General features: G+C 45.6%; 1 protein-coding gene across 1 annotated transcript in view; it reads left to right on the top strand.

The window, feature by feature from the left end:
- The window catches only part of LOC139556057 (glutamate receptor ionotropic, kainate 2-like), a 174,588-nt gene that overhangs the window by 150,675 nt on the left and 11,812 nt on the right, over positions 1-12,101 (top strand). Inside the window, exon 17 of the mRNA XM_071369545.1 lies at positions 10,868-11,121. Coding sequence (XP_071225646.1) covers positions 10,868-11,121 — 254 coding nt within the window. The remainder of the gene's footprint in view (positions 1-10,867; positions 11,122-12,101) is intronic.

The following is a 12,101-nucleotide window of genomic DNA, read 5'->3' as shown; positions in this document are numbered from 1 at the left end:
CAGTGTGTCACCAACAGCATATCTTGCAATCACGCTGAACTGCGACAAATGGCTCACGTCTGTTGACTCATCCAAAGCCAGGGAAAAGAACGGCGCTGCATTTATGTCCTTCACTTGCGTTTCCTCCACTTTGTTTGCCATCACGATGGTACGATCATGAACAGTTCTTGCCGACAGAGGCATGTCTTGTATCCGTTTAATTATCTTGTCTTTGTTCGGAAGATCATCAAAAAGTTGATTGGCTACATCCAGCATGAACGTTTTAGCATACTCACCATCTGTGAATGGTTTTCCGTTCCTCACTATTGCTAAAGATCCAGCAAAGCTAGCGGAATTATAGTCACCTTGCAGGGTCCATACGCGGAGTTGCTGCTGGCTAGCTTGCACCCTGCTCAGTAGCTCTTGGCACGCTTTCTTTCTGCTGTCTCCCGCAGGGTATTTTGATGCAAAGGTAGCATGGCGTGTCGAAGTGCCGCTTTACATTCGACCGTTTCATCGATGTAATTTTGTCATTGCAAATTAGACACACCGCAGAACCTGCTCTCTCCACAAAGGCGAATTCTTCGGTCCATTCGTCCTGAAATGTACGATACTCGTCATCTTTTTTTCTTTTCGCCATCTTCTTCGTCGAAGGGTTAGCTTTGAGCTAATGACCAGAGCAGACTGATTCAAAAGGAGGCGTTTACCTGTTTTACCTAGCAATGGCCAACGTAGGCCAGTATCATTTAATTAAAATATCTGCGAGCCAGATGCAATCATCAAAAGAGCCACACCTGGCTCGGGAGCCATAGGTTCCCGACCCCTGCCCTAGACCCACTCCAATTTTCCTACCGCCCCAATAGGTCCACAGACGACGCAATCGCAATCACACTGCACACTGCCCTAACCCATCTGGACAAAAGGAGTACCTATGTAAGAATGCTGTTCATCAATTACAGCTCAGCATCTAACACCATAGTACCCTCCAAACTCGTTATTAAGCTCAAGACCCTGGGTCTCGACCCCGCCTTGTGCAACTGGGTCCTGGACCGTCTGACGAGCCGCCCCCAGGTGGTGAGGGTAGGAAACAAACAACATTGATCCTCAACACTGGGGCACCACAAGGGTGCGTTCTCAGCCTTCTCCTGTACTCCCTGTTCACCCATGACTGCGTGGCCATGCACGCCTCCAACTCAATCATCAAGTTTGCAGATGACACTACAGTGGTAGGCTTGATTACCAACGACGACGAGACGGCCTACAGGGAGGAGGTGAGGACCCTCGGAGTGTGGTGTCAGGAAAATAACCTCACACTCAACGTCAACAAAACAAAGGAAATTATTGTGGACTTCAGGAAACAGCAGAGGGAGCACCCCCCTATCCACATCAACGGGACAGTAGTGGAGAAGGTGGAAAGTTTTAAGTTCCTCGGGGTACACATCACGGACAAACTGAAATGGTCCACCCACACAGACAGCGTGGTGAAGAAGGCGCAACAGTGCACTGGTGCACTTTCCAAAATAGATGGCATTATGAGGAGGGGAAATGATGTGGATATCTTGAAGCAACATCTCAAGACATCAGTCAGGAAGTTAAAGTTATTGACTGTATGTTTGTTTATTCCATTTGTAACTCTGTGTTGTTGTTTGTGTCGCACTGCTTTGTTTTTCAAAAAATTGAAAAAAAAGCTTGGTCGCAAATGGGTCTTCCAAATGGACAATGACCCCAAGCATACTTCCAACGTTGTGGCAAATGGCTTAAGGACAACAAAGTCAAGGTATTGGAGTGGCCATCACAAAGCCCTGACCTCAATCCCATAGAAAATGTGTGGGCAGAACTGAAAAGCGTGTGTGAGCAAGGAGGCCTACAAACCTGACTCAGTTACACCAGCTCTGTCAGGAGGAATGGGCAAAAATTCACCCAACTTATTGTGGGAAGCTTGCGGAAGGCTACCGGAAACATTTGACCCAAGTTAAACAATTTAAAGGCAATGCTACCAAATACTAATTGAGTGTATGTAAACTTCTGACCCACTGGGAATGTGATGAAAGAAATAAAAGCTGAAATAAATCATTCTCTCTACTATTATTCTGACATTTCACATTCTTAAAATAAAGTGGCGATCCTAACTGACCTAAGACAGGGAATTTTTACTGTGATTAAATGTCAGGAATTGTGAAAAACTGAGTTTAAATTTATTTGGCTAAGGTGTATGTAAACCTCCGACTTCACCTGTATTTATATGTGAATATTCTTATTCATCCCTTTACACTTGTGTGTATTAGGTAGTTGTTGTGAAAGAGTTAGATTACTTGTTAGATATTACTGCACTGTCGGAACTAGAAGCACAAGCATTTTCGCTACACTCGCATTAACATCTGTGACCAATAACATTTGATTTGATTTGATTAACAGGTGTGTCTTCTTAAAAGTTAATTTGTGGAATTTCTTTCCTTCTTAAGGCATTTGAGACAATCAGTTGTGTTGAGACAGGGTAGAGGGGTATACAGAAAATAGCCCTATTTGGTAAAACATCAAGTCCATATTATGGCAAGAACAGCTGAAATAAACAAAGAGAAATGACAGTCCATCATTACTTTAAGACATGAAGGTCAGTCAATCTGAAAACATTTCAAGAACTCTGAAAGTTTCTACAAGTGACGTCTTAAAAACCATCAAGCACTATGATGAAACTGTCTCTCATGAGGACCGCCACAGGAAAGGAAGACCCAGAGTTACCTCTGCTGCAGAGGATACGTTCATTATTGTTACCAGCCCAAATAAATGCTTCACAGAGTTCAAGTAACAGACACATCTTAACATCAACTGTTCAGAGGAGACTGCGTGAATCAAGCCTTCATGGTCGAACTGCTGCAAAGAAACCACTACTAAAGGACACCAATAAGATGAAGAGACTTGCTTGGGCCAAGAAATATGAGCAATGGACATTAGACCGGTGGAAAATGTCCTTTGCTGTGGAGTCCAACTTGGAGATTTTTGGTTCCAACCGCCATGTCTTTATGAGATGCAGTGTAGGTGAACAGATGATCTCCGCATGTGTATTTCCATGGAGGAGGATGTGTTATGGTGTTGGGGTGCTTTGCTGGTGACACTGTGTGTGATTTATTTAGAATTTAAGGCACACTTAACCAGCATGGCTACCACAGCATTCTGTAGTGATATGCCATCCCATCTGGGTTGGGTTTAGTGGGACTATAATTTGTTTTTCAACAGGACAATGACCCAACACACCTCCAGGCTGTGTAAGGTCTATTTTACCAAGAAGGAGAGTGATGGAGAGCTGAATCAGATGACCTGGCCTCCACAATCCCCCGACCTCAACCAAACTGAGATGGTCTGGGATGAGTTGGACCTCAGAGTGAAGGAAAAGCAGCTAACAAGTGCTCAGCATATGTGGGACCTCGTTCAAGACTGTTTGAAAAGCATTCCTGGTGAAGATGGTTGAGAGAATGCCAATAGCGTGCAAAGCTGTCATCAAGGCAAAGGGTGACTTTTTGAAGAATGTCAAATATAAATTTGTTTCGATTTCTTTTTACTTTTTTGGTTACTACATGATTCCATATGTGTTATTTCATAGTTTTGAATATTCACTATTATTCTACAATGTAGAAAACAGTAAAAATTAAGAAAAACTCTTGAGTAGGTGTTCTACAACTTTTGACTGGTAGTGTATATATACAGTGCATTCAGAAAGTATTCAGACCCCTTGACTTTTTTCTCATTTTGTTATCTTACAGCCTTATTCTAAAATGTATTAAATAGTTTTTTCCCCTCATCAATCTACACACAACCCCCCCATAATGACGAAGCAAAAACAGGTTTTTAGAAATGTTTGCAATTGTATTTTTTTTTTAAAGAAAGAAATATGACATTTACATAAGAGTTCAGACCCTTTACTCTGTACTTTGTTGAAGCACCTTTGGCAGTGATTACAACCTCAACTCTTCTTGGGTATGACGCTACAAGCTTCGCACACCTGTATTTGGGGAGTTTCTCCCATTCTTATCTGCAGATCCTCTCAAGGTCTGTCAGGTTGAATGGGGAGCATCGCTGCACAGCTATTTTCAGGTCTCTCTAGAGATGTTCGATCGGGTTCAAGTCCGGGCTCTGGCTGGGCCACTCAAGAACATTCAGAGACTTGTCCCGAAGCCACTCCTGCGTTATCTTGGCTGTGTGCTTAGGGAAGGTGAACCTTCGCCCTAGTCGGAGATCCTGAGTGCTCTGGAGCAGGTTTTCATCAAGGATCTCTCTGTACTTTGCTCCGATCATCTTTCCCTCGATCCTGACTAGTTTCCCAGTCTCTGCCGCTGAAAACATCCCCACAGCATGATGCTGCCACCAACATGCTTCGCCGTAGGGATGGTGCCAGGATTCCTCCAGATGTGACGCTTGGCATTCAGGCCAAAAAGTTCAATCTTGGTTTCATCAGACCAGAGAATCTTGTTTCTCATGGTCTGAGAGTCTTTAGGTGCCTTTTGGCAAACTCCATGTGCCCTTTACTGAGGAGTGGATTCGGTCTGGCCACTATACCATAAAGACCTGATTGGTGGAGTGCTGCAGAGATGGTTTTCCTTCTGGAAGCTTCTCCTATCTCCACAGAGGAACTCTGGAACATCTGTCAGAGTGACCATCGGGTTCTTGGTAACCTCCCTGACCAAGGTACTTCTTCCCTGGTTGCTCAGTTTGGCCGTGCGGCCAGCTCTAGGAAGAGACTTGGTGGTTCCAAACGTCTTCCATTTAAGAATGATGGAGGCCACTGTGTTCTTGGGGACCTTCAATGCTGCAGAAATGTTTTGGTACCCTTCCCCAGATCTGTGCCCTGATACAATCATGTCTCGGAGCTCTACGGACAATTCCTTCGACCTCATGGCTTGGTTTCTACTCTGACATGCACTGTCAACTGTGGGACCTTATATAGACAGGTGTATCGCTTTCAAATCATGTCCAATCAATTGAATTTACCACAGGTGGACTCCAATCAAGATGCAGAAACATCTCAAGGATGACCAATGGAAACAGGATACACCTGAGCTCAATTTCGATTATCATAGCAAAGGGTCTGAATACTTATGTAACTAAGGTATTTCTGTTATTCTCTTTGTTGTTATGGGGTATTATGTGTAGATTGATGAGGATTTTTAACATTTTTATCCATTTTAGAATAAGGCTGTAACGTAACAAAATGTGGAAAAGGGAAGGGGTCTGAATACTTTCCGAATGCACTGTATATATGTACACTATATACCTTCTCAACAAGGGGAAGATTACCAACAGTTCATCTTAATCCTCAATAATTTATTTTTCCTGTAGCCGCCTTAACCTTCAAAAACCTCCAACGCCACATTTAGCACCACCTTAGCACCACGGTAACAGCAGGCCGCCATTTAAAAGCTTGCCATTCAATCCACGCCTCCTATTCCCCACGCTCCCCTACGCCATCCCTCCATCCCCCCTCCGTCACCCCTACTGACCTAAACTGTGATCACATTCATATTTGAGGCCAGACAGCAGCGGAGTGAGTGATGTCCTCATATGTTGAACATCTGTCAGTTAGTTGCGTATGTGTGCCGCATCAACGGTAGCGTCTGTCAGTTAGTTGTCTATGCAGAGCGCGTCAACAGTAGCAGTAGCTCTCTCCGCCATTCAGCCTTGGTTCCATATTCTGCCTCTCCAAGAATCCATCCTATTAAAGTGGCTCTGAATCATTTTAAATGTGAGCTGGGGGAGAATTAGAGGACTCTTGATGAATACTTGGGTGTGGGTTATTCACACACACATGCAAGGGCATACAGTCGTGGCCAAAAGTTTTGAGAATGACACAAATATTAATTACCACAAAGTTTGCTGCTTCAGTGTCTTTAGATATTTTTGACAGATGTTACTATGGAATACTGAAGTATAATTACAAGCATTTCATAAGTGTCAAAGGCTTTTATTGACAATTACATGAAGTTGATGCAAAGAGTCAATATTTGCAGTGTTGACCCTTCTTTTTCAAGACCTCTGCAATCCGCCCTGGCATGCTGTCAATTAACTTCTGGGCCACATCCTGACTGATGGCAGCCCATTCTTGCATAATCAATGCTTGGAGTTTGTCAGAATTTGTGGGTCTTTGTTTGTCCACCCGCCTCTTGAGGATTGACCACAAGTTCTCAATGGGATTAAGGTCTGGGGAGTTTCCTGGCCATGGACCCAAAATATCAATGTTTTGTTCCCCGAGCCACTTAGTTATGACTTGCCTTATGGCAAGGTGCTCCATCATGCTGGAAAAGGCATTGTTCATCACCAAACTGTTCCTGGATGGTTGGGAGAAGTTGCTCTCAGAGGATGTGTTGGTACCATTCTTTATTCATGGCTGTGTTCTTAAGCAAAATTGTGAGTGAGCCCACTCCCTTGGCTGAGAAGCAACCCCACACATGAATGGTCTCAGGATGCTTTACTGTTGGCATGACACAGGACTGATGGTAGCACTCACCTTGTCTTCTCCGGACAAGCTTTTGTCCCCGGATGCCCCAAACAATCGGAAAGGGGATTCATGAGAGACAATGACTTTACCCCAGTCCTCAGCAGTCCAATCCCTGTACCTTTTGCAGAATATCAGCCTGTCCCTGATGTTTTTCCTGGAGAGAAGTGGCTTCTTTGCTGCCCTTCTTGACACCAGGCCATCCTCCAAAAGTCTTCGCCTCACTGTGCATGGAGATGCACTCACACCTACCTGCTGCCATTCCTGAGCAAGCTATGTACTGGTGGTGCCCCGATCCCGCAGCTGAATCAACTTTAGGAGACGGTCCTGGCGCTTGCTGGACTTTCTTGGGCACCCTGAAGCCTTCTACACAACAATTGAACCGCTCTCCTTGAAGTTCTTGATGATCCGATAAATGGTTGATTTAGGTGCAATCTTACTGGCAGCAATATCCTTGCCTGTGAAGCCCTTTTTGTGCAAAGCAATGATGACGGCACGTGTTTCCTTGCAGGTAACCATGATTGACAGAGGAAGAACAATGATTCCAAGCACCACCATCCTTTTGAAGCTTCCAGTCTGTTATTTAAACCTCAATCAGCATGACAGAGTGATCTCCAGCCTTGTCCTCGTCAACACACACCTGTGTTAACGAGAGAATCACTGACATGATGTCAGCTGGTCCTTTTGTGGCAGGGCTGAAATGCAGTGGAAATGTTTTTGGGGGATTCAGTTCATTTGCATGGCAAAGAGGGACTTTGCAATTAATTGCAATTCATCTGATCACTCTTCATAACATTCTGGAGTATATACAAATTGTGTGTGTGTGTGTGTGTGTGTGTGTGTGTGTGTGTGTGTGTGTGTGTGTGTGTGTGTGTGTGTGTGTGTGTGTGTGTGTGTGTGTGTGTGTGTGTGTGTGTGTGTGTGTGTGGTAGCTGCCTAGGCCCTTGTAGTATCATGCTGTGGGATAGGAGGGGAGAGGCGGGGACGCAGCAGTATCGTGCTGTGGGATAGGAGGGGAGAGGCGGGGACGCAGCAGTATCGTGCTGTGGGATAGGAGGGGAGAGGCGGGGACGCAGCAGTGTCGTGCTGGTGGATAGGAGGGGAGAGGCGGGGCCGCAGCAGTGTCGTGCTGGTGGATAGGAGGGGAGAGGCGGAGACGCAGCAGTGTCGTGCTGGTGGATAGGAGGGGAGAGGCGGGGCCGCAGCAGTGTCGTGCTGGTGGATAGGAGGGGAGAGGCGGGGACGCAGCAGTGTCGTGCTGTGGGATAGGAAGGGAGAGGCGGGGACGCAGCAGTGTCGTGCTGGTGGATAGGAGGGGAGAGGCGGGGACGCAGCAGTATCGTGCTGTGGGTTAGGGAGGGGAGAGGTGGGGACACAGCAGTTCTACTCGGGAACTCTGGAGCAATTACTCTTCCTTTGATCACTGAGGGTCCCGCTGTGTCTTAATACTCTGCCGATAATTCCAGCATTCTCCCTCTGTCTGCGGATTTGGAGAGTTGTACTCATCTTGGCACATGGATATGGATGCACACACACACACACACACACACACACACACACACACACACACACACACACACACACACACACACACACACACACACACACACACACACACACACACACACACACACACACACACACTCTAACACATTCTCTTTCACTCTATCTCACACCCACACACACACTCTCTGGTAATTTATCAGAATCAACGGGAGCCCTGCTACTCCGAAACACAAAGCCCTGTGGCCCTACTACTCCGGAACACAAAGCCCTGTGGCCCTGCTACTCCGGGACACAAAGCCCTGTGGCCCTGCTACTCTGGAACACAAAGCCCTGTGGCCCTACTACTCTGGAACACAAAGCCCTGTGGCCCTGCTACTCCGGGACACAAAGCCCTGTGGCCCTGCTACTCCGGAACACAAAGCCCTGTGGCCCTGCTACTCCGGGACACAAAGCCCTGTGGCCCTACTACTCCGGAACACAAAGCCCTGTGGCCCTGCTACTCCGGGACACAAAGCCCTGTGGCCCTGCTACTCCGGAACACAAAGCCCTGTGGCCCTGCTACTCCGGAACACAAAGCCCTGTGGCCCTGCTACTTCGGAACACAAAGCCCTGTGGCCCTGCTACTCCGGGACACAACGCCCTGTGGCCCTGCTACTCCGGAACACAAAGCCCTGTGGCCCTGCTACTCCGGGACACAAAGCCCTGTGGCCCTGCTACTCCGGGACACAATGCCCTGTGGCCCTGCTACTCCGGAACACAAAGCCCTGTGGCCCTGCTACTCTGGAACACAAAGCCCTGTGGCCCTGCTACTCCGGGACACAAAGCCCTGTGGCCCTGCTACTCTGGAACACAAAGCCCTGTGGCCCTACTACTCTGGAACACAAAGCCCTGTGGCCCTGCTACTCCGGGACACAAAGCCCTGTGGCCCTGCTACTCCGGAACACAAAGCCCTGTGGCCCTGCTACTCCGGGACACAAAGCCCTGTGGCCCTGCTACTCCGGGACACAAAGCCCTGTGGCCCTGCTACTCCGGAACACAAAGCCCTGTGGCCCTGCTACTCCGGAACACAAAGCCCTGTGGCCCTGCTACTTCGGAACACAAAGCCCTGTGGCCCTGCTACTCCGGGACACAAAGCCCTGTGGCCCTGCTACTCCGGAACACAAAGCCCTGTGGCCCTGCTACTCCGGGACACAAAGCCCTGTGGCCCTGCTACTCCGGGACACAATGCCCTGTGGCCCTGCTACTCCGGAACACAAAGCCCTGTGGCCCTGCTACTCTGGAACACAAAGCCCTGTGGCCCTGCTACTCCGGAACACAAAGCCCTGTGGCCCCTCTACTTCGGAACACAAAGCCCTGTGGCCCTGCTACTCCGGAACACAAAGCCCTGTGGCCCTGCTACTCTGGAACACAAAGCCCTGTGGCCCTGCTACTCTGGAACACAAAGCCCTGTGGCCCTGCTACTCCGGAACACAAAGCCCTGTGGCCCTGCTACTCCGGAACACAAAGCCCTGTGGCCCTGCTACTCTGGAACACAAAGCCCTGTGGCCCTGCTACTCCGGAACACAAAGCCCTGTGGCCCTGCTACTCCGGAACACAAAGCCCTGTGTCGCTAACGCCTTGTGGCGTTGTAATGCTAGAGAACGATATGCTAATTCTGTAGCCTGTCTCCCAGATACTGTGAGGATTAGCAATTAATAGGATAAAGGAGGGGTGTTTCTATGAAAACACCATGACAGGTTATGCTCATAAGATAAGCAGGCCCACAAGTTGAGCCTTGTTCCAACCATTGCTTGGTAAAACTACACTGCAATGGAAAACTGTAATTTATATGCACATTTTTGGTATTATCAACATTAAAAAACTCTGAAATGTTTTACTGCAGCATACTGTAAATGATGGTGCATTGTGTTAAAATGGCTGTATTTCTAATGGTACTGTAGAATACAGAATACCGTACCATATCTTTGGAACCCAACACACCTTTTAACCATTAGTGGATGCATGGTATTGTTGTTTCTGGTTCATTAACATATTTTGAGGCTATAGTTATTGCACCAATGAGTGAGTGGTTATAGTGCCTTATTAATTTGAAATGTTTAGGGGACAGATTGGAGTGGCAGCAAGTCTTAAGCCTTAAATGGTTGAGCATTTTGCCATGTCCTTTGGTCTGTTTTGCCCTGTAGTTTGGATTCCTTTGTCAAGGCCTCTAGAAGTGCAAGTGATATAAAACACCAAACGTTCATTCATATTCTGTAATGTCTAAACACTGCCGACCTGCTTGCACCAGGTTATTGTAATTACAGTAAAATACTATGAAATACTCATTCATCCATTCATTCATTCATTATTTCCGATTACGGTAGCATTTACTTTTTTTACAGTATAATAATTTTACTGTATTGTACTGTGTGTCATTACACTATCATATTTATTTTACAGTAGATGTACTGTAATATTAATATAGAATTGTGCTTGTCACCGAGCCTGTAAATTCATGGTAACCCTTTTACAGTGTAGCCACTGAACATTGCCTAGCCTTTGAATTAAGATGAGAATAAATAAGATCAAATTAGATTCTAATTTTATTGATCGCCATGCAGGAAATGTGTCTGCAATATTAAAACATAGAAGTACAATACCAATACAGCTGAAACAGACACAACAACCATCATTCATTTATTTAACATGCCAATCTGATGCCCTTTTTCTTGAAAAACCTAATCTGATCTTCTAACATTTTTCTAACAAAATCACCATCGCAAAGAATGCTATGTAATATATAAGCACTGAACAATACCTAGTCTTTAAATTAATTAACTTCAAAACGAATTAATTCACTTTGCGGTTTTATTTATTTATATAGTTTCTCAGATCTTCTGTCCTTTTTGTCCCCTCCAGGCTCTCCGTACCGGGACAAGATCACCATAGCGATCCTGCAGCTGCAGGAAGAAGGGAAGTTGCACATGATGAAGGAGAAGTGGTGGAGGGGGAACGGTTGTCCGGAGGATGAGAAGAATAAGGAGGCTAGCGCTCTGGGGGTGCAGAACATCGGGGGTATCTTCATCGTGCTGGCTGCAGGGCTGGTGCTGTCTGTGTTTGTGGCCGTCGGAGAGGTCCTGTACAAGTCCAAACAGAACGCTGAACTGGAGAAGGTGAGGTTTATAGGCTTCGTAGAGCATTATATCACTTTAAACTAATGTACTGTTAAACCAAAGTTTATTTGGAATTTACGGTAACATACTGTACCTTTACATACTTAACATACTGTACCAGTAACTTACAGGTAACTGGCTGCCAGTAAGTTACCGTAAAAACATGATTTTCTTTTTACGGTGTAGGTGTCATAGAACATTTATTAAGTCTTGTTAAAAACTGTGCACTGTGCCAGAAAGTATTCAGACCCCTTGACTTATTCCACCTTTTGTTTTGTTACAGCCTGAATTCAAAATGGATTAAATATATTTATTTCTCACCCATCTACACACCCCATAATGACAAAGGGAAAACATATTTTAAGAAATGTAAGCAAATTTATTGAAAATAAAATACGTAAATATCTCATTTACATAAGTATTCACACCCCTAAGTCAATACATGTTACAATCACATTTGGCAGTGACTACAGCTGTGAGTCTTTCTGGGTAAGTCTCTAAGAGCTTTGCACACCTGGATTGTGCATTATTATTTTCTAAATTCTTCATGCTCTGTCAAATTGGTTGTTGATCATTGTTAGACAACATTTTCAAGTCTTGCCATAGATTTTCAAGCAGATTTAAGTCAAAACTAAATCGGCCACTCAGGAACATTCACTGTCTTCTTGGTAAGCAACTCCAGTGTAGATTTGTCCTTGTGTTTTAGGTTATTGTCCTGCTGAAAGTTTTTAGGATTTTGCCTGTGCTTAGCTCTGTTCCATTTCTTTTTTATCCTGAAAATATCCCCAGTCTTTAAAAATTACCAGCATACATGATGCAGCCACCGCTATGCTTGAAAATATGGAGAGTGGTACTCAGTAATGTGTTGAATTGAATTTGCCCCAAACATTCAGTACAAAATGTGAATTGCTTTGTTTTGCTGTACAGGATTCCTTCTTTTCACTCTGTCAATTAGGTTAGTATTATGAAGTAACTACAAG

The sequence above is a fragment of the Salvelinus alpinus genome, chromosome 27 (genome assembly GCF_045679555.1).
Source record: "Salvelinus alpinus chromosome 27, SLU_Salpinus.1, whole genome shotgun sequence".
In the NCBI taxonomy this organism is placed as follows: Eukaryota; Metazoa; Chordata; class Actinopteri; order Salmoniformes; family Salmonidae; genus Salvelinus; species Salvelinus alpinus.
The sequence above is the reverse complement of the archived record's forward strand: the minus strand, read 5'-3'. Positions and strand labels throughout refer to the sequence as shown.